The sequence below is a fragment of the Equus caballus genome, chromosome 8 (assembly GCF_041296265.1).
Source record: "Equus caballus isolate H_3958 breed thoroughbred chromosome 8, TB-T2T, whole genome shotgun sequence".
Lineage (NCBI taxonomy): Eukaryota > Metazoa > Chordata > Mammalia > Perissodactyla > Equidae > Equus > Equus caballus.
In genome coordinates this window covers 26,479,125-26,501,448 of record NC_091691.1, presented here as the reverse complement: position 1 = coordinate 26,501,448, position 22,324 = coordinate 26,479,125, and the positions used below count along the sequence as shown (strand labels likewise).

General features: G+C 63.9%; 1 protein-coding gene across 41 annotated transcripts in view; it reads left to right on the top strand.

Annotated features, from left to right (window-relative positions):
* Positions 1 to 22,324, top strand: part of NCOR2 (nuclear receptor corepressor 2) — a 205,793-nt gene that overhangs the window by 46,271 nt on the left and 137,198 nt on the right. For all 41 annotated transcript variants that reach the window (XM_070275478.1, XM_070275480.1, XM_070275487.1 and 38 more), the window contains one exon: positions 17,731 to 17,946. In XM_070275478.1, the coding sequence (XP_070131579.1) occupies positions 17,842 to 17,946 (105 nt within the window). In that variant the 5' untranslated portion in view covers positions 17,731 to 17,841. The remainder of the gene's footprint in view (positions 1 to 17,730; positions 17,947 to 22,324) is intronic.

Genomic DNA, 22,324 nt, shown 5'->3' with positions numbered 1-22,324 from the left:
CTGCTGTGAGGGTTTCCCCCACCGCACTAGGCCTCAGTGACGGCTCGGGTCCCTGGGTCTGGCTTTGCTGTACAGACCGGAGGGGCTGGCGCGGGACTGGGGCAGGCGTCTGACCTCCAGGCCTGGGGCTGTTTCTTGGAAGTGCCAGTCGTGGTCCTGCCTCAGGGCCTTTGCACTTGCTATGCCCCTGTCCTGGAACCCCTGCCTCCAGGTCTTCCCTGCTCCCCTCATTCAGGCCTCTGCTTGCATGTCATCTCCTTAGAGAGGCCCGGGGCTCCCCGTTGTCACTCCTGTCGTCTTATCACGTCTCCACCTGGGATTTGTTGTGTGTCCATCACCGTGTCCCCCACCCCCTCCACCCGGGGCTTGCTCATCTTGACCTCCCTGCGTCCCCAGCTCTGGGCATGTAGTCGGTGCCCAGCAAACGGGGCGCCTGCCTCAGTGTACCCCCCTGGGCTGTGGCCCTGGGCCTGTCCCTTCCGGCGAGTGGGGCCTTCCTGGGGACGGATGTGCGTCCAGGTGAGTGGCACCTGCCGGGGCTCCGGCTTGGGGCCGCCCAGGCCCGGGAGCAGCGATGTGCGTGGCGCTCGAGCCGCCCCTGCGCTGGGGGCGCTCCTGGAGGTCCAGGGTCCTTGAAAAGCAGCTCTTGTGTTTTTGCTCGAGTGTGCGAGTGCACGTAGGGACCCTCCTGCATAGACTCAGAGTGGTGGGGCTCGTTAGCAAGGAGATGGGGACCCCCGGGTGTGCAGGTGGGGTGCTGACAGCATCAGCTGCGTGTGTTGAGGGCTGGCAAGGTGGGCGAGCGTTCTGCAACTTTTTTTTTTATTCATTCTTTTTTTGGGGGGAAGATTAGCCCTGAGCTAACTACCGCCAGTCCTCCTGTTTTTTGCTGAGGAAGACTGGCTCTGAGCTAACATCTGTGCCCATCTTCCTCTACTTTATACGTGGGATGCCTACCACAGCATGGTTTGCCAAGCGGTGCCATGTCCGCACCCGGGATCACAACCGGTGAACCCTGGGCCACCGAGAAGCAGAACGTTCGAACTTAACCACTGCACCACCCGGCCAGCCCCGTTCTGCAACTTTAGTTTGTCAAGTCCTTCTAACAGCCCTCAGAGGGGGGTCCTGTGTCACCCCCTCCACATGAGGCCCGGAGAGGGTCAGCAGCCTGCCCAATGTTGCACAGCGGCAGGGACGCGGTGTTAATAGGTAAATGGTGGTGTGTATGGTTGTTTCTGAGCCCGAGGTGATGAATACGCCCTGAAGGGATTGTCCTGCTTCATTCTCAGGAGGCCCTTTGTCATCCCTGCTTCCGGGGACAGGGCACAGCTGTGGAGGAGGCAGGATTTGAACCCAGGTCCTCAGGGCAGGTGCTGTTTACTGGGAATTGGGCTCAGTCCTGGGAGGGGGCCCTGACGGGTCCAGTGTGAGGCCGGGAGATGGGCCAGGAGTGGGGTCCTCAGCCTGGCTCAGCAGCCAGAAGGCGGAGCCGCTCCTCCCCCGGCCGTGTATTTGCATGACAATGAGCCCTTTGTCCCGGGCCAGCCTCCTTCCCAGGCTAATAACCCCATTCCCGGCCTGTGACGTCACAATGGGCCCTTATGTGCCGGTCGCGGCCGGTGGCAGCGGGTGGGCTGGCCTGGCGGGGGGTAACTTAGGGGGTGGGGGTCCCAGGGCAGACACCCCCTCCCCATCCTCAGGGGTGGGATTGGCGCCGTGTGACGCGGGAGCCTGAGACTCCGCGAAGCATCCCTGGGGGGCATCTGCCACCCCCCCACCCCCACCCCCCAGCCCTGGGAGCCTCCTCTGGGCCTGTGAAGGGGGCTGGGTGGGCGCCCGGCCCCCTCCCTGGTGGAGGGGTGAGCGTCCCTTGCTCCCCGTAGATGTGAGGGGGCTCGTGTGCAGGGGCTTCCGACGGGGGATGGCTCCGAGAAAGTGGGGCTCCGCCCCCGCCTGCTGCGTGCTTTGGGCACCTGGCTCCACACTCTGTGCCTCAGTTTCCTCACCTGCTGGGGGGCGTTCTGCAGGAGCCTGGCCTCCGCCAGCAGGGAGCAAGGCTCAGTGAGCAGTCAGGGCGGCCTGGGCTGTGGCCCCTGGAACGTGGCCTTCTTTGGAAAAAGGGTCTTTGTGGCCCTGTCTCGGGACGAGATGGGGTCATCCTGGGTCCCGGGCGGCTCTGAAGCCAGTGACCGCTGTCCTTACGAGACAGGAGAGAAGACACAGAGGGACGGCCGGGTGACAGGAGGCAGAGGCTGCGGAGGCGGGAGTGCCCGCGGCCCCTGATGGCACCTCGGCCCTCGTTTCCCAGAGCTCCAGGCAATGAAGTTCTGCTGTTTGAAGCTTCCGGGCTGTGGTCGCTTGTCGCCGCGGCCCTGACCGGCCCCTGCAGCCGGCAAGCCCGGTCTCTGGTCGGGGAGCGCTCCCTGGGGGTTTGCACCATGTCCCCCCAGCCTGAGGGCCCAGGACAGAGGGAGGCGGTTGGGGGCGGGGAGCCCCTCCCATCGGTCCGGGACCGGACTCCCTCCCCGAGAACTCGAGTCCACAAACCCCGGAACCCACCGTCACCCGCTGCCGGCTCTCTGCCTCATGTGTCCCTGCTAAGGAGGACGTGACCCGAGAGGCAGGGGGCTCCCCAGGTTCCACGCGGGGCCCCTCCCCAAGCCCCGACTACCCCGTCTGCCAGGTGCCCTTGACAAATGGAGATACTGAGGCCCAGAGAGGGCAGGCTAGCTGGGGAAGGCCACACAGCCCCCAGTGGTGGTGACGGCCTTCAGAGCCCCAGCTGTGGCTAATGGATGGGCTGGCACTGCGGCTCCCAGGAGGGAGGGATAGGAGCCCCGGGCCACAGTGACAGCTGCGGTGTAGTGGGCTGTGTAAGATGTGGATCAGTTTCCAGAACATGTTGACCCAGTAGAGACGACACCCCAAAGTCTGGCTTTATGTAGATGGCATCTGCACTCGGCCTCAGTTTCTCTGTTGACAGGGTGGTCTTTGAGCTTCAGCCCCGGGCTGCAGTTCTGCTCTTAGCGTTCATGGACTCAGCCCGCATTTATTGAGCGCCTGCTGTGTGCGGTGCACTGGGACTCGGCAATGGACACGGCAGATACGGCTCCTGCCTTCATGCCCCTTACGTTGGGGGGTGGGGAGATGGGCAATAAGGCAGCAGGGACGTGGGGAATGAGGGGTCTGGATGCTGATGAGGGAGGCAGCAGAGCCTGGGCCTGGGGGGCGCGGCGAGGATGGGACCAGGTGGGCGGTTTGCTGTGAGCTCGGAGGGCTGGTCGGATGGATGTGGGGATGGCCTGGCCTGTGTGCAGGGGCGCATGGGCGCCTCCCATGGCAGGGCTTGGTCTGGCCCCGTGGGCAGTGACATGGGAGGGGGCCTGTGAGGCCCCGACTCCTTGTTTCCATCGGGGACAAGGGTCTCCCTGAGTCTGAGCAGGGAGGCGGGGCGCACTGGCCACGGGGTCCCGGGACACAGTGGGTCAGTGGTGGGCGCTGCAGGGACTTGCCTGGGTTTGTATCCAGGCTCTGCCACTTGCCTGCTGCGTGACCTCAGACAAGTTACTTAGCCTCTCTGTGCCTCAGTCTTGCGTCCCAGGGAGGGAGGTAGTGATGATAAATGAGCTGATGCTGCTGGGCGCTGTGTTGGTGACTGCCCGTGAGGGGTAGGGGCCCCCTCAGGTCTGTTCTAGTGACCGGGCAGGACCGGGAGCTGGACGGAGTGTGCCTTAGTCCTTCCGCGGCCCCGTTCCCGCCTGCGGGACACTGGACAGGCGTCTCCCCCGCAGAGCCTCTGCCTTCCTGTCTGGGAAGTGGGGCTGTACCGAGCACATGGCTGCGTGGAGGTCAGGAGAAGGGGACGGTGGGGGAGGTCAGCGCCCACGGGGTGGAGGGTTCAGGTCTCCCCTGTCCCTGGGCCTGGACCACCCTCCAGGCCGGAGCAGCTGCCCGTTTTACGGCCTGGGAAACTGAGGCCCCAGCAGGGGTAGGCCCAGGTCGTGGCCGGGGTGCAGGCTGCAGGGCCCCCCTGTGTGGCCTCCTGGCTGCGGACGAGGCCCATTTCTTGGGGCCTGCACGGGGCTGCTGGGACCTGCTTGAGCCGGCCTGCGTCTGTCAGCAGGTTTGGTTCTGTGTTCTGGGAGCAGGAGTTCTTCTGAGAGGGGGACCAAGGCCGTGGAGTGACCCAGATCCGGGCCAGCGGGGAGGGACGGGCTTTGTCTGCAAAGCTGCCGCCTGCCTGGTCCTGAGTGGCGGCCACTGGTGGCTCAGGACCCGGCCTGAGACCTCGCTCCTCCTCAGGGCTGACAGACAGGGCAGGCCCGTCCCAGGCTCCTGTCCGGCCCCTTCCTCCTGGGCGGAGTCTGTCCTGGGCTCCCATTTTACTTCTCTTACCTGCTTCTGGCTGGCTTTGCTCCTGTCCTCACCTGCACAGGTGAGAAGACCAGAGGGTGGAGGTGATCTGATTCCAAGGAGACCCGTGGCACTTAGAATCTGTGTTTTAAGGGGGTTTTTACTGTGTTAGTCTCTTGGTTGCAATTGGCACACACCTCGCTCCTCCTGCATTTAGCACAAAAGGCTCAGGGCAAGCTTCAGGCACAGTTGGATGCAGGGGCTCAGCTGACGAGTTGCTGCCCGTATCTAGAGCCTGGCAGCCCCAGACTCACATCACAGCCCAGCAGCCCCGGGCAAAGGGCAGCCTGTGGTCCCCATGTTCCAGCGGAAGTCATGGGAGTGAACTGACCAGCTCAGCCTGCGAGTTACACCCCGCCCTGAACCAGGTGCGGCAGCTGGTGCTGACGGGCCAGACCTGGGAGGAGGGCTCCGCCTGCCCTCGAGTCCGGGACCCAGGGTGCCGGAGGGGTGGTGGCCCGAGGGACACTGGGGTGTGGTTGCAGGGAGTGGGTGCTGGGCAGGCAGAGACAATAGCTGGTGGCCGCAGCCACTGGCTCCGTGTGTTGGGGACGAGCTGGAGCAGCTCCCTGCCCGGCCCATCTGTCACAGCCTGTGCGTCCTGTGGGGGGTCCCGATGACTCCCCGGGTAAGGGGGCCCAGCCTCTCCACTCCGTGCAGTGACGTTCCCTCCTGTCGCTCCCCGTCCCCTCCCTCAGGGCCCCCAGCTTCGCCGAGGCCTCTCTTGTGGCTTCCAGCTGACCGCATGTCAGAAGCCACAGGTCACATCCTGGCCGCCCTTGGGCTGCATTTGGATGTCAGATTGATTGATTGGGTTGGGTTTATAGCCACTTTTTTTGAATAAAAATTGTGAATTGAGAGAGGTCTCAGAATAAGGCTCCCTTGGCCTGGAGGCATTGGCACTGTGGGTCCCCTGGGCCGCGTTCCTGAGCCGCCACCAGGCTCACCCGCCGGGCTGGGCAGCGGCCACCCCCTCCTGTGTCCTCCACGTGCACAGCCCTCGCCATCCCTCGGCACGACTCCGGCCTGGCCTCGCAGCGTCCGGTGGGTCTTGGCATCCTCGGCCCCCCTTTCTCTTGCCCCCCGCTTCCGGCCTGGGACCCCCCAGCCTTGTTAATCTCGTTCCCTCCAAACTGACCGTCCCATTTCCCTGGGCGTGTCCGCCGTGTCCGCTGTCCGGAGGACCGCGTGGGTTCTCTATCCTGGCTCCACGCCTGCCGCTCAGCGCCCACGAGCCTCGGGGACTGCGCGGTCTGTGTGTCACATGTGAGCGTGGGGCCCGGCTGCTCAGAGTGGGCTCTCCCCCCTGGGCCTGGGCTCTGGGGGCAGCGGGGCCTCCCGCCAGCCCTGTGGGAGGGGCCCCTGGGGGTCCAGATGGTAGTCTGCTGGGGGTCGGGGAGGGCGTGCCGCGGTGGAAGGCTGGGCTCCGGCCTCCGGGCTGCTGCTGTGCAGCTATTCTTAGCAGCTGGGACATCGGTCCTCCCCACGTGTGGCCGAGGGTGACCCCAGGGATCTGCCCTGAAACGCTGGGGATGACCCGTGAGTTCCTCAGCGAGCTGTCCTGAGGGCCCGCAGCTGTGGACTCGTTACCAGATGTCGGAGCTGGGGAGCCAGTGGGAACCCAGAGGCCACCACTGTCACCCCCTCGGGGTGGCCCCCTCACCTCGAGAGTGGGGGTGGGGACCGCAGACCTGCGGGTGGAGCGGGCGGTCTGGGCCAGGCCTGGGGTGGCCGGTCGGGGGCCCGTCTGGAGGGATAGAGAGTTTCGGGTCAGCCCTTCCCAAGTCCAGGCCTTTCGATCGCCTCTCGAGGCCACCTGGGTGGGAGGCGGCCGGCAGGTCGTGAGGTGGGGTGGTGTGAGATGAGGCCTTGACTGTCCCCCTCAGTGCTTGCCTGGGAGGGGCCACTGCGTGCCAGGAACCCCCCGTGGTGCCCTTGGGGCAGGCCTGGCAGTGGGAGCCACCACAGAGCAGCACAAGCCCGGAGGCCTCCCTGGAGGAGGTGTGTGGTTTATTTTAGTTATTTATTTTTGAGTTTAAGTTGTGGTGTAACACACATGACAGAACGTTCCCGACGTCAGCCGTCTTCAAGTGTACAGTTCAGGGGTGTCAAGTGTATTCACATGTTGTGCAATCAACACCACCACCGTCGCCAGAACTTTTTCATCTTGCAAAACAGAAACTCTGCCCATTAAACGCCAGCTCCCCCCAGCCCTGCCCCCCTCCTTCCCTGTGACCGTGACGCTCTGGGCACTGGGTCCGAGCGGGGGCACACAGGGTTTGTCCTTCTTCCGGCAGAATGTCCGGGGGGGCTTCGTGCCGTCCAGGCAGCGCCGCGGACGCCCAGGGCCCCCCGGGCTGTAGGGTCGGGCTCCGGGTCAGCGCTCGCGGTGGGCGGCGCGGGGTTTGCCGGGTCGCCCGCGCCCCCGCCTCTCGGGTCCCCTCCCTCCCGGGCGCGCGGCCACATGGAGGAGCTGGTGGACACGCGGCCGGGGCGGGAACGTCGCGGCGTCGGTGAAATACCCCGGGCGGGGGGGCGGGGGGCGCGCAGGGTCGTCCGGCTGTGGGCTCTCCCCCGCTTTTAGCGTTAAGAGGGGAGAAAGGAGCGCAGGAGGAGGTGCTCGTGAGCAGACCCCCGGCGGGGAGCGCGCGGGGCGCCCGCGGACACGGACCGGCCAGTCCAACTGGGAACAGGGACGGCGGCCTCGGGCTCCGGCAGCGCCACGTCCCCCTGCTGCTCCGAGGGCGGGCGCGGGGACGAGGGGACGCGGGGGGCGCGGGGACGCGGGGGGCGCGGGGGGCGCGGGGACGCGGGGGCGCGGGCGTGCGGGGGTCGCGGGGGCGCGGGGTTCGCGGGCGTGCGGGGGTCGCGGGGGCTGCGGGGGCTGCGGGCGCGCGGTGGGGGCGGGGCGCGGGGCCTGGGCCGGCGGTTTGGGCATTGGAATCGAGCCTGGCTGCTTTCTGGCTGTGTGACCTTGGGCAAGTGAGTTCGCCTCTCTGAGCCTCGGTTTCGTGATGTGTCCAGTGGGGACAGTCAGGCTGCTGAGGGACACGGAGCCGTCCCCTGGGCGGTGATGGTGCTGCCCGTGGGTGACGGGGTGCGTGGTACACGAGGAACCGGGAGGCACAGGTGGATCCGGGGGCGGTGGAGGCTCTCCCGGTGGCTGGGCGTCCTTTCTGGAGGGAGAGGGGGCGCCTGGCTCTGGTTTCCCCGGGAGGCTGGTGAGGGTGGGCGTGGCCTGTGAGGTCTCCCCTCGGTGACCTGACAGCGGGTCCGCGGCAGTCGGTCTGTCCCGGGCTCTGGCCGTCCGTGGACCTTCTCCCCGCGGCCCCGGGGTGTCCGTTGCCCTGAGGAGTCTGGGGTGGGCTCAGCCCAGGCCCCGGCGCCGCCTCCCCAGGTGCCCGGGCCACGTGGGCTTGGGATCGGTGGGCCCTGGGGAGTGCCGAGGGGTCCGGCCGGGTAGGCGGTCCCGCCGCACAGCACTAGCCTGTGAGTGACCTTGCTCACACTCCGCCTCTTTGGCCTCAGTTTCCCCGTCTGTAACAAGAGGGTGTTGAGTGAGACCCCCGCAGCCAGGGTTCTGGGCTGGGAAGGGCAGCCCGTCCAGACCCCGTGAGGCCCGGCTCCCCGGGAAGCGCCGTGTCTCTGTCTTCAGCTGTGGGTCCCCCCCAGCCTGGACCACCTCCTCACGAGGAACTTGCTCTGTGGTTGGTCAGCTCACTCCCCCAGCCTCAGTTGGTGCGTCTGCGGAGTGGGGGCAGTAATAGTAACTGCCCCTGTTATGCATACCACCGTCGTGGTCACTGTTGTTGACTTGCCTCCCTGCCTCCCCCCGTATTTCGAGTAGCGTGGGGTAGGACCAGCCATCGACTGCATCTCAGAACTTTTCTCTGGTGGTCGAGCTTTCCGTAGATCTTTTCCTGGTGATTCTTCCCACGGGCCCCATGAGGAAAGTTTTACAGATAGAACAAGTGAAGCCCAGAGAGGTCGGTATGGTGCCCAAGGCCACACAGCTGTGTAAGTGCAGAGTTGGATTGGAACCCAGTCGACCACTTTCCACACGTGGCAGCCCTGTGGGATGGCGGCGTGCAGGACCGGGAGGGCAGCCTGCTGAGGGTGACCGTGGGCCGTGACTCAGCCAGGGCCCCCACGATGCCCTTGATCCTGGGTGGGGCTCAAACTGCGGGCCAGGAGCTCAGTCTGGTGGGGAGACAGTGGGGAAGCAGATGCGGTGGTTCATGGGGTTGGGCCCACAGGAGAGGCGGGAAGAGAGCATCATGGGAACCCAGTTGGTGAGTTGGGGTTGGGGAGGGTTCCCGGGAGGTGGTTGGGGGGCGGTGAGGCCTCCATCACCCCAGCCTGGCCTGACGGGAGACGGTGAACCAAGCCCTCCGCCGCTGAGTCCTGTCTGCCAGGCTGGGGATATAAATGAAGGTAGCTGACCAGGAGGGGATGTGGCCAACAGGAGAGGGTGTGCCCATCCCACCTGCCTCCAGCCCGTCGTGCCTGTGTGGGGACATGGACCTCGGTTTCCCCTGAATGATTTTGTTCTGGTAAAATACACATAGCGTGAAACATGCTCCCTGAACTAGGTTAAGCGTACCGTCAGTTGGTTTTCAGTGGGTTCACAGTTGTGTCACCCTCCCCGCTGTGCAGCCCTGGAACGTTTTCCTCACCCCAGAGGACGTCCAACACCATCAAGCAGTCGCTCCCCGTTGCCCCTCCCTCAGCCCCGCAGCCACCAGCCTGCCCTCTGTCTGGTGGATTCGCCTCTCCCGGACGTTTCACGTCAGTGGGATCAGGCCGTCCGTGGCTTCCTGCCCTCAGCGCCATGAGTTCACGGGTCACACGTTCCTTTTCATGGCTGAATACTGTTCCATCGTGTGGGCACGTTCTTTCTGTCCGTCCGTCAGTCGATGGCCTTTTGGGTTGTTTCCACTTTTGGGTGTTGTGAGTAGTGCTGCTGTGGACATTTGTGTTCTTTCTGTTCTGTTTTGTTTTATGACCCGTTTTCGTGTCCTGGGGTCTGTACCCAGGCGTGGAATTGCTGGGTCATGTGGGGACTCTGCTTTTCACTTAGCGAGGACCCGCCAGACTGCCTTCTGTGGACACTGCACCATCTCACGTGCCCGCCAGCGACGGTGAGAGCCCCTCGTTTGAAGAAGCCAGAAATTGGCGGTTTCTTGTGAAGTCTCTCCTTCTAACCCCGCATGCTGAGCTGGTCTCTGGGGCCTGGCTGAGCTGGCCGGGGAGAGGGAGCCGGTCCCGGGAAAACCGCCCGGCTGGGAGTGGATCTGGGGTCTGCGCCACATTCTGGCCTCAGGAAACTCTGTTTTTCTGGCTGTTGCCTGGCCCGTGCCGCGTCGCGTGATGGTCGTGCTGCTCCGAGCTGTAAATCCCGCTGGCCGCAGGGAAGATATGTCTGGGGCTGGAGTCCGCTGGCCCCTTTCTCCTTCCCCAGGAGGAAGGCGTGCCGGCTGTGGCTTGAGGACAGGAAGTGGTGCCCGGGGAGGGTGGGCCTTGAGTCCCTCTGTCTTCTGATTCTGGACTTTGGGATCAGAGGCAGTTTTCCCTAGGGTCCTCTTTACCCAGGAGGCTGGGGCTTAGGGAGCAGTCGTGTGGGCCTGGGGGTCCATGGGGGTGATGGCGCTCTTCTGTGTCCCCCATGGTGGCGGCAGGGAGCTGATGTGGGAATATTAGTGGAATAAAGGCACACTTGGCTATGGGGTTGGTCGAAAAAGCGAGACCAGAAAAACTCTGGAAAATGGAATACTTAAATTGATATCTGTCCGTCAATGTGTCTTCCATCTATTCATCCATCCATCCGTCCGTCCATCCATCCACCCATCCCTCCTTCCTCTTCCGTCCCTCCGTCTCCTGTTGAGTCCCTGGCTGGGGGCTTTCCCTGTTGGGACAGGCGTGTCCCTGGATGTCAGCTCGGATTGGCCATTTTGTCTGACTGGGTCTCTGCTGTGGCTCCAGTGTTTGGAGTGGTGCCTGCGCATCACAGATGCGAAGTAGTCTCCTGATGGACCAGAATGGGGCGGAGACCCCATTTCGATGGGGTGTCTTGCCCAGTCCCAGCTTGGGGGTGAACAGGTGGCACCCTTGTGGGCGGCACCCCGAGTTGGGCTCTGAGTATGGTGACCCTTGGCCGTCCTTCAGGCAGAGCCAGGAGCGGGCTGTGGTCGGGGTCCTGGCTCCTCCTTGGGGAGCCCAGTGACCTTCTGCTGGGCCTGCCTGTGTGGGTGGGCGGGTGGGCGCCTGGATCTGTAGGACCCAGCATGGTGGCTTTACTGGTGTTAGGATTACAAGTGGGCTGGCCCTTTCACTGGCATCCAGCACACTGAGGCCCGTGCCCGTTGCTCCTTGCCAGGGTCAGAGCCAAGGTTTCCTTTAACACAGAGGCACAAGGGACGGCTTCCTCTAGGAGACCCTGTCCGCTGCCCCTCCCCAGTGGGGTGTGTCCTCCCCACCTCAAATGGAGTGAAAGCTGCCTGTGGCCTCCCAGGGCCCAGGGCCCCGGGCCCCAGGCCCCTGCTCACTCAGCTCTCCCTACTGTTCCTCCCCTGCCTCAGGGCCTTTGCACATGCTGTTCCCTCTGCCTGGAACCCCCTTCCCCAGACGTTTGCACATTTCCCACCCTCCCCTCCTGTACATCTTGGCTTACAGGTGCCTTCTGGTGAGACCGTCCCTGACCACTCACCTTCACACTGCACTCACTCTTCGTTCCTGCCTACTCTCCTAATTGTCTCCACAGCACGAACACCTTCTGGTGTCCTGTAATCGCTCTGCTCTCGCCCACCAAAATGTCAGCTCCACGAGGGGGCTTTGGGGTCCCCAGCACCTGTCCCACAACAGGTGCCTGTAAGTCATGGTCAACGGTGGCGAGCCACCAGGGCGAGGCAGGAACTCGCCTCTCGCTCTGTCCCTGATGCCATGCAGGCTCCTCAGGGCCAGGCCGAGTGAGGCTCAGATGCGCCACCTCCCACGGGGCTCTCTGTGTCTCAGGACGCAGTTGAGAGCCGGATCCTGGGCATCCGCTCTGTGCCAGGAGTCCCTGCCGAAGGTGCCCACCCAGTACGTCGCCGGTCCCCAGTTGTACGGCACGCCAGCAACTGGGAACACCAGGCGTCCGCAGCAGCTGCCTTCTAGCTGTTGTTTCCACAGCGTCTCAACCTCAGGTCCCAGAACCGCTCTGTCCTCACGTCCCCCGTGCTGGCTTCCAGGTCTCCATGCTCCACGGGCCAGGCTGCTGGCGCGTTTTTCTTTAGTGGATGTTTATAGGGGGCCTGCTATATGCCAGGATCTGAGATGGAGCAGCAGACAAGATCAGTATTTACTGAGGACCCACTGTCGTGGGTTGAATAGTGTCCCGCCCAACTTCATGTCCACCGGAACCTGTGAACGTGGCCTTATCTGGAAAGAGGGTCTTTGCAGATATAATTAGTCGAGGTGAGGTCCTGCTGGACTAGGGTGGGCCCTGAATCCAAGATGCCCCGTGTCCTTGTAGGAAGAGGGGACGGCCGTAAGGCAGACACACAAGGAGAACAGGCCGTGTGAGGAAGGCGGGCCCAGTGGAGGGGTGCGGCCACAAGCCAGGGATGCCCAGAGCCACCAGGAGCTGGAAGAGACAAGGCAGGTCCTCCCCAGAGCCCGCGCGGGAGCTCGGCCCTGCTGGCACCTTGATTGGGGACGTCCGGCCTCCAGAGCTGTGGGGTGTAAGTTTCTACTGCTTTCAGCTGTCCAGGTTGTGCCATTCATCCACCTACTGTGTGCCAGGCCCCAGCCTCCCACGGGGGAGTCAGCAGTCAGCTAACAGCTATGGAGGCCGCTGGACCTCAGGGCCCATTCCAGGTGCTGAGGGGCAGTGGGGAGGGGGGCCCATGGGGTCGCTGCCCGCAGGCCCCCGGAGCACCCACGTGTCTCTGGCCTGAGACAGGCTGGTGGGGGTGGGTGTAGCAGACTGTGTCCCCTCTGTGGGACCCGTGGCTCCTGCGAGCCAGCCCCCCAGAGCGTTGGGACGGGCCTGTGTGTGTGCATGTGTGTGTGCACGCGTGTGTGTGTGTACGTGCTGGGGCCTCGCTCCTCCTGGCAGCTGATTTTTAATTCTGAGGCTCCCCACCCGCCACAAGTTCCAGTATCGGGCCCATTAGTTCCAGGAAAATTTCAGGCACGTGTGGCGCCGCTGGCTTTCCTTTCATCTTCCCGCTGGCGGCGGGGCTGCAGGCTCCCGGGCTCACTCCCGCGGATCGGCCCCTCCCGAGCCCCCGCTGGCTCCTGTGCTCCCTCCTCCCCCCTCCCCGGCTGACCCAGGCTGCTCACACACCGAAAAGCTACGGAACATGTCGCCGTGTGGCCTCAGCCGTCCTGCCTGGGGCCAGAGAGGAATGTGGGGGCAGGAGGCCCCGTGGAACCTTCCAGCCCTCCCAGCCCCCAGGAAGGAGGCCTCCGCCCAGCGAGGTGGGGACAGATGCAGGTACGGTGGGCTCTGGCCTCACCTCGTGGTCCTGGCACTTGCCTCTGCTGGACAGGGTCATTCACGGAGCACCTGCTGTGTGTCCCGAGGTGACAGGCCCCAGGGGCGAGCAGGGAGCAAGGCGGACACAGAGCCGTGGCCAGGCGCTTTCTCTGGGGGTGTGGGAGCCTCACCAGAGCCGTCTTGTGGGTGGGTACAAGGGACCATGGGTGAGCAGGACTGGAGGTGCCGCCAGACGGGCCCCACAGCCTGTGGCTCTCCTGTGGGCAGCCTGTGGCGCCTGCCATGTGTGCCTCAGGCTGGCAGGGCGGGGCTGGGCTGGAGCACGGTGGGGTGTGGGGAGCTGTCCTGGGGAGCCCCGTTCTGCACTGTGCCGGGGCCCCTGCTGTGGGCCCGGCTGGAGTTGGCTGCCCTCCCCCAGCTGGCTCAGTGGCCCTCGTGTTGTGGTTTGTGGTTTGGTTGTGCAAGGTCTGGTTGGGCCTCGGTGTCCCCAGCTGAGGCTCAGAAGTGTCCCAGGCCACCGGCTGAGCAAGTCCGTCACCTCCTGGTGGCACCTGCCGTTTACCTGCCCCGTGGCTGCGCCCCACCAGCGCGCCGTCCTCACGTCAGCCTGGAGCAGGGGCCCTCCTTCCCGTCTGCAGCCCAGGAGACAGAGGCTTGGGGCTCTGAGGTGTCTGGCTAGAGGAGGGGAGCGGAGGACCCCCAACCCTGGGGCCCGCTTGGCCTCGCTCGTCCCACAGCGAGCTCTCTCCGGCCTGCGGCGTCTCCCTCCCGACTTCCACGCCATCTGCAGGCTTCTCCTTCTCCGTCCCTGCTGCCCCACTTCTGCTGGCGCCGTCTCTCGCTGGGACGGGTGTAGTAGCTCCTCACTCTCCCAGTCCCACTCTTGCTCCAGTGCCTGCTTGTCAAGTGCCATGACTCTTTACTCTCCTCCTCCACTGCCCTCTGTGGCTCCTTATGGCCCTTAGAACGAAAGCCATCCCTCCATGGCCCAGAGGCCTTGAGTGACAGCGTGCCCTGCCCGCCTCGTATGCACTCAGTGAGCTTCTCAAATGGACAGCGCCCGGTCTCACCTCTGGGCTCCCGCTCCGGTGGCCTCCGCCTGGAGCACTGTCCCTCCCTGTCCCCTGACCAGCTCTCCTCTGTTCTGGTAGACACCCTCCGCGGCCTGGACCCCGCCTCATTACCTGGCTGGGGGCCCAGCTCGCAGGGAGGACCCGAAATGTCTGTAAATATGTGGATGCCCACCACTCTGTCCTGACCCCAAAGCTCGACCCTGCAATGCTGTGGGGGCCGTGGTGTTGCGTTCCTACAGTAGTCTGGGTCTGCTCTCAGAAACCCTTCCAGCCAAGGCCAGATCCGGGAGACCCTTCCGTGGCCCTGGGGTCTCTCTTTCCCTCTCCTACCCCCGTCTTTGATGAAGTAATGTCACTTCTTCTTGGCACTCCCTCTAGACCGTGCTGATGAAGTCACAGCTTGCACTTTTCGTCACTCACGATGCTCTGCAAACACTTCCTTTGTCCAGTTTGAGAACGTTCCCATCGTTGCGTGTAAAACCCCACACCCAGCAGCAGGCACTCCCCGTCCCTGCCAGCCCCCGGCCGCCACCCGTCTGCTCCCTGTCCCTGTGGATTGGCCTGTTCTGGACGCTCCACGTCAGTGGACTCGTATGCTGTGTGGCTTCTGAGTGGGCTCCTCGTCCTCAGCCTCGTGGCGGTGAGGGTCGCCCAGGCCGTGGCAGGGGTCAGTGCTTTCTCCTTTGCGTGGCTGACGTGTGTGCCACTGTCCCGCGGACCACGGAGGTTCATCCGCGACGGACGCTCGGTCGTTTCCACCCTCCGGCCGTGGTGAAGGCTGCTGCCGGAGCACGCGTGTGCGTGTTCGGGTCCCCGCTTTGGGTCCTTCTGGGTATGTGCCTAGGAGGGGGATTGCTGGGTCGTGTGGTAATTCTGTGTTTAACTTTTTGAGGAGCTGCCAGGCTGTTTTCCTAAAAACTTCTTTTTGAGTTGGCAACGGATGTGGCTGAGGTTGGGCGGGGTGGAGAATGCGTTGAATAACAAGCTTGTGGTGAATGAGGGAGGCGTGGGGTCCCCCTGTGCGAGAGGACGCTGGGCCGTGGGGGGACCCCTTGATGGGGTAGGGCGGGGTGGGGGCAGCCGGGTTGCAGCCCCCAAGCTTGGCCGTGACACCCTGTGAGTCTTGAGGGAGGGAGGGCAGCCAGGCCTGGGCCTCGGCACGAGGAGGGCGGGGAGGTGACCGAGGATTGTCCCAGGGTGGTTTGAGAAGCTCTTGCCTCCCCGGCTTTTGGAGCCCATGTGCAGTGCACGCTGTGAGCATCCGGCAGGGGCCTGCCATCCTCAGTCAGCATTTCGTTAGGCAAAGGAGGTTAGAAGAGCTGTGGGTAAACTAGACTTCTCGCCACCGTATGCAACGCAAAATCAAATAGCAGTCCGGAAGTTGCCTTTGTTGCTGCCGGAGAGGCTGACCTCTCCCTGCCTTGTCCTGGTCTCATCTCCTCGGAGGGAATGGGCAGCTGTTTAACCCAGCGAGAGAGCAGATGGAATTTGCTTTGCTGCATTGGAAGGCCAGGGTCTGCCGGGCTCTGAGATGAGCTGGTTGGAGCCAGGGACTTCTGGAGCAGGGTCCAGCACGGGTGGCGCACCTGCCCCTCTCCCCAGGCCAGGTTCTTGTCTCTGGGCTGCAGGGCAGGTTGCCCTTGAGAGCTGGCAGGGCAGGCTCCCTCCCTCCCCGTTGGCGCACCGCCGTGACTGGCTGCGGCGCTGTGGTGATGGTGATGGTGGTGGCTCCTGTGGGCGGAGCAGGGCTTGTGCCCGTGTTCGTGGGGATTACATGGTGCGTCCTGCCATGGGCCCCTTCCTGGGGTGGCCACAGGTGCGTCAGCCTTGGCTCTGGAATTCTCTGCCTGTTTAGTGTAGGAACGATTGCCAGCACCCGGGTGAAGGACTGCCCCCCACCCCCCCATGACGCCTCCCTTCCCTGGTGAGGCAGAGCTTTTGGTGGCAAGTGACAGAAACCCAGGTTGGGCTGGTGAAGGCAAAATGCACAGAAGGAGTGCCTCAGCTCCCCTAAGTCAACTTGCGGGCTTTAATCTGCCTTCAGGCACAGCTGTCATCAGGAGCCGGCTGCGCTCTCTCCACCCTTCAGCTCTGCCTTCCTGCCAATTGGCATCGTCCTCCGCAGGCTCCTGCCATGCGGTGGCCCCCAGGGCTCCAGGCTTCACCCTCCCAGCCCAGAGCCCCAGCAGAGGGCACAGGGACGGCTCCTCCAGCAAGAGTCTCAGGACTGACTCTCATTGGCTTGGACTGGGTCACATGCCTATCCCTGAGCCAATTACTGGCCCAGGGGAAGCAGGAATCTGATTGGCCAGGCCTGGGTCACATGACCATTCCTGGAGCCTGGGGAAGGAGGATGGTTCCTGAAAGGAAAGTCATGTCTACAGAGCAGAAGATGGAGGTGGGGAGTGGGGTGCACCAGGCCCCCCAGCAGGGTCTCATTCCTCCTCTGACCACCTTGATCTCAGTCTCCGCTTCCAACATCCCTCCTCCTCAGGCCTCCCACGGGCAGACCCGCAGGGGAGGGTCCAAGTCGTCCACCCCTTTGGTAGGGACAGTTGTGGGGGAGGGCAGGTGACGAGGGGCATCACGGTGAAATTAGAGGGGGCCGGGGTGCGGTCTGTTCCTCTGATCACGGGGCTGCAGCCCAGCCACGGGCAGAGGGGCCAGTTGTGGCCCGAGGAGGCATGGAGGGGTCCTGGGGAGAGTGGAGGCCCCCGGGAACGGCTGGGCACTGGCAGCTTCCCACGAGGGCTCCTTTGCTGCTTGACTTAAGTCTTTTCGTCTTTCTGGGCCTCAGTTTCCCCATCTGGAAAGCCGGTGGACCAGTTCTCGGTCTTCTCAGCGTGGATGCGGGTGGTCTCTCTCCCGTGGAAGGCACTGCGTGCCTGCCCCCCGGAGCCACTTGGGGTCCAGCTGGCTCTTGTCCGTGTCCTTGGCTGTTTCCCCAGCGTGGCCCTCGGTGCCCCAGTACCTCCTCTCCCAGCTCACGTCCGGGCCAGCGTCACTTCTGTCCTGCTCCCATATCACGGTGTCACCCTCCTACCGAGGGTCACTGGGAGGCCCAGGCAGGCCTGGCCTTCCCCAGGTCATGCTGTGACCTGTGCCCTGCCCGAGCGAAACCTGTCCACTGACCAGGACAGTCGTGTGTCCCTCCCCCGGCCGTGCCTCCTGGGTCAGGCCTGGCACCAGCCTACCCGGGCTGCCAGGGGCTTTCAGAGAACTTTGCCCCCTGTCTCAGAAACTCGCAGCAGCCTTGGGGTGCGGTTGGGTGGGCCGAGGGGGCTGGGGAGCCATTGTGCGTGGAAGGGGCAGTGTCCTCAGAGTTGGGGTTCCAGGGGTGAGGTTGGGTGGGCTGAGGGGGCTGGGGAGCCATTGTGGATGGAAGGGGCACTGTCCACAGAGTTGGGTTCCAGGGGTGCAGTTGGGTGGGCCGAGGGGCCTGGGGAGCCTTTGGGGGTGGCACCCACAGAGTCGGGGTCCTGTGCCTGCTGCGTGAGACCTCGGTGGTGGGGAGGGCACAGCTCTCCTAATGTGACGTATGTGGCAGCCTCTGGCCTGGCCTGTGGCTCAGAGGGTCACCAGATGCGCGTCACATGTCCCACTGTCAGTGGGTGGGGACGTGCCAATGACGTGAGGAGGGCCCGGGTGGACCCCTGTGTGCTGGCTCGTCCTTACCGGGGCCGAGGGAAGACTCGTGCCGCCAGGCTCTGCGAGGAGCCACTGCTCGTGGCTGACCTTGCTTTCCTTTCTGTTTTCTCACAGGCACCTGTGACAGTGCGGCTCGCGAGCAGATGACGACGACTGGCTTTTAACCTTGGTGGCCATCAAGAGGAAGGTTATTGGAGCCCAGGAGCCCCCCGGACGCCCACCGCCATGTCAGGATCCACGCAGCCCGTGGCGCAGACCTGGAGGGCCACCGAGCCCCGCTACCCGCCCCATGGCATCTCCTACCCCGTGCAGATCGCCCGGCCTCACACGGTAAGGGGTACGCGTACGTCAGGGTCACCTTTGGGGCCTTCTTCTGTAACCAGCCCCCGCCCCATTCCTTTCTTTCTCCGAGCCAGGGCTGGTGTCGCTCGCTGTGTCCCTCGAGCAGAGGCGGTGCCTCGGCAGAGACCACTGGTACCTGCGGCCTTCCGGGCCCTGGGGCACCTGGTGAAATCTCTTAGCTCTCGTTTTAAAGCTGGGAAGACGGAGACAGGGGCCAGGCTGAGCGGGGCCTCTCGGGATCGTCCTTGGAATTTGTGTGCAAACATGGAGCGCCTGCTGTGTACACTCTCCTCTCAGCCCAGCCTCACCTCGACTCTCTGCTTGCTTTAGGATTGGGGTGGCTTCCTGGGGGCACTGCTCGCAGTCCCTCCCGGCCCCTATCCTCAGCCCCGGAGCTCGGTAACCGTGGCGATGCTCGTGGGTCTGAGGCGTTGAGGCCTGGCCCACATCATGTCCCCAAATCCCTGATTTGGGTTCCAGGTGGTTCTGCTCTCGGGAGCCACCATTGCTGGAGGGGATGACCTGCCCGTGGGGGAGCAGACGTGCCCTCTGCGTGCCAGCCTGCAAGCGTGTGTGCCCCCGGTCAGCTCTCCTGGGCTGCTCCCCCGCCCACCCCCGAGTGAGGCCCCATTTCCTGGCTTCGCCACTAGCCGTGTGGTGTAGTTGCGAGGGTGGGCTCTGTGGGCGTTTACTGCGTACGTGTTGTATACTGTGTCCTCCGGTGCTTGCTGGATGGCTCTCAGCGTCCTGGGCCACCCCCGTTTGACCTCCTGGCTGCCCAGCAAGGGGGCGTGAGGCCTGGCAGTCACAGCGGGGCAGGAGCTGGCTATGTGACGTGTGTGTGCTCGTGCGTCTGTCCCACTGGCTGCCGTGGTCTCTCCTCGTGAGCACCGAGAGGAAGAAGCGTGGGCGGGCATTTCCGTGAGCGAGCGGGACCTGTTTGCAGACGAACCCACTGGCTCAGCTGGGGGTGTCCCAGACATGGGTGCCTCCTGAGGACTGGGCCCCGGGACGCCTGCAGAGCGCTGGGCCACACGGGCACCTCCTGGACCCCGTGACGACGACTTTCCCCTGGACGGAGTCGCCGAATTCTCATGAACAGCCCAGCGGACGAGTGCCCCGCGGGATCGTCCCACTCTGCAGACGAGGGACTGAGGCCAGAGGCTGTCCCCGTGGGGAGGCGTCTGCGTCAGCTTCAGGACCCTGAGCCACCGGGCCGTGGATGCCTGCTGTGTGCCTGGGGCCTAGAATGTGCTCCCTGGGACAGGTCATTGTTCGGCATTGCCATCTTTATCACGGTCACTGCCGCGATGACAGAAATCGGAGCTCCCAGTCCCTGAGCTCGCTCCAGGGCGAGCGTGTGTTCAGAGCCTGTTACGCAGTCACACAAGCTCTCCCTGGTCACCGGGGGTCCCCTGTGCTCCCCGCTTTGCAGACGGGCACGTTTTGCGTGTGAGGAAATGGGACGGTTGCTGGGCCTCCCTGAGCCTCGGGTTTCCACCCGTGAAGTGGGCTGATGAGAGCACCGTCTCCTGGATCCTGGGGGCCGACTGTGACGTCCTTGTGGGAGAGCCTGGCGCTCAGCCGCTGCGTCGTTTGCTGTTGTTATTACTCGTCGTTGTCGCTGTGTTGCAGCTGTTGGGGGGCTGCTGCCCCTGGGGGCCGCTCTGGTTTCTCTCGTCCCCCCGGTCCTGGGCTCATACCCCCTCCCACCGCTTCTCCACGGGCCCAGCCCCGGGGAGGCCTCCGGCTCCCACAGCCCTCCCATCCTGCCGTCCCGCCTGCCCTTTGCCCCAGCTGGGCCCTCTCCCGGTCACGTGAGGTCACTGGCTGACCCCAGACACCGCCCACTATTCCCCCGCTGGGCCTTGGGTGACACAGGATGTGGTTGGAGAGGACCTGGTGGTTGCCACCCCCTCCAGGCAGGAGGCTGAGGCCGGGGGTGAGCGGGGACTCTGGGCAGCTACAGGGTGGGGCATCCCTGTCCTGTGTGGTGGCAGCAGTGGGGCCCCACTCCCTGAGCACCCTGCCTCGTTGAGGGCGGCCCGGCTGGGGCCCCTGCTTGTTACTTGAAAAGCAGGAGCTTCCTGGGGGACCTGCCCTCCGGGCGTGCGTCCAGGGCAGGAGCCTCTGTCCCTGGCTGGTGGGAGGCGAGCGTCAGGGTCTGTAATCTGGAGGCCTCTCTGCCACTGACAGCCCCGTGCTCGCCCCCCACAGACAGCGTGGTTTCTGAGACGTGCCCCTTCTCTGAGTCTGAGGAGGATTGAGGTGGAGGAAACGGGGAGTCGAGGCTCAGAAAGCCACAGTTCCCTGTCTGAGGGTCACATAGGAGCCTGGTGTCCCGGTTCCTTGTGCAGTCACTGAGGCAGGTCTGCGGGGTGAGGAGGCGGGGCTTGGACCCAGTGACCCTGACCTTCCTGGGACCCAGCACGCTCCCCCCACGCTCCGACAGGCCTGCATCCCGGGGTGGCCCCTCCCAGGGCGCTCTGGGCACAGGCTGCTTGGAGCCTAGAAGAACCCCCAGATGTGGCTTGGAATCCCCGTTCCTCCCAACTTGCTGGGTGACACTGGGGGGCTCACTTCACCTCGCGGGGCAGCCTCAGTGTTCCCACCTGCGGTGTGGGCCTCCTGGGTGTGAGCGTCAGTGGAGGATGCTGGCGAGGTGCTCGGGCTGCTATCTGCGTGGTGGCCATCTCTGTCCTCCTGGCGGGGGCGCAGGACACTGGAGGAGGGCCTCTCCCCTGGGTGGCGGGACCCCGGACACTGAGAGGGACACTGGGGGCCGGGCCTCGGTCTGCGTCGGCTGTCGGCTGCCGGTGTGGTACGGCCAACACAGATGGAAGGGTGTACATGCAGACAGTGGCCCGGACTTCAAGGCCGTGGGAGGCCCCCAGTCCCCTGCCCCGCCTCGGACACGCCCCGAGCCTCTCAGGGTCGGCGCCCTGCGCACCGCCCGGTCAGTCCCGCCTGCTGCACCTGCAGATGTCTGCGCCCTGTTCTCTCCGTCTCTGTGCTCTCGGCACCCCCCCCACGGGATCGGGACCCCACGTCTTTCCCTGAGGGTCCTGGAGGACCCCTGGCACCGAGGGTTTCCCAGGATTGAGAGTCCCGACACACCCTCCCTCCTGGCTTCCTTTCAGGTTTCCTGCGTCCCAGCTCTGTTGTGCCTCCCCCCCCGCCCCCCCCAGCCCCTGGGACTCCTGAGCTCCTGCAGTCCTTCTGCTGAAGGACTGTGTTCAAGTCAGGAGACGCAGTGTCACCCAGTGTCTGAATCCCAGCGCCACCCCTTCCTGCTGTGTGGCTTGGGCAGGTTACTTCACTTCTCTGTGCCTCAGTATGGAAGGGCGGTGGAGAGCACAGGCTCTGGTTGAGAGCCAGACTGCTTGCCTTATATCCTGCCTCAGTGATGTCTTTGCTGGGAAATCTTCAGCAAGTGGCCTTACTGCCCTGTGCCTCAGTTTCCCCATTGGTTGAACGAGGGTAGTTATACGATTGTGAGGTTCAAATTAGTTGATGTGTGCAGAGGCCTCCACACGATGCCTGGATGGTTAGCCTGCACGGACACAGTGTGGTGGCGATGGTGTTGATGGTGTGGTAGTGGTGATGGTGGTGATGGTGGTGATGATGAGGTGATGGTGGTGATGATGATGGTGGTGATGGTGGTGATGGTGATGGTGGTGGTGATGGTGGTGGTGGTGGTGATGATGGTGATGGTGGTGGTGGTGGTGATGGTGGTGGTGGTGGTAGTGATGGTGGTGATGGTGGTGGTGATGGTGGTGGTGGTGATGGTGGTGGTGGTAATGATGAGGTGATGGTTGTGACGATGATGGTGGTGATGATGATGGTGGTGATGGTGGTGGTGGTGATGATGGTAGTGATGATGGTGGTGATGATGGTGGTGGTGATGGTGGTGGTGATGATGGTGATGGTGGTGGTGATGGTGGTGGTGATGGTGGTGGTGATGGTGGTGGTGATGATGGTGATGATGGTGGTGATGATGTGGTGGTGATGGTGGTGATGGTGGTGATGGTGGTGATGGTGATGGTGGTGGTGATGGTGGTGATGATGGTGGTGGTAATGATGGTGATGGTGGTGATGGTGGTGATGGTGGTGATGTGATGGTGATGATGGTGATGGTGGTGATGGTGGTGGTGATGGTGGTGGTGGTGATGGTGGTGGTGATGGTGGTGATGGTGGTGGTGATGGTGGTGGTGGTGGTGATGGTGGTGATGGTGATGGTGGTGGTGATGGTGGTGATGGTGGTGGTGATGGTGGTGGTGATGGTGGTGATGGTGGTGATGGTGATGGTGGTGGTGGTGGTGGTGGTGGTGGTGATGGTGATGGTGGTGATGGTGGTGGTGGTGGT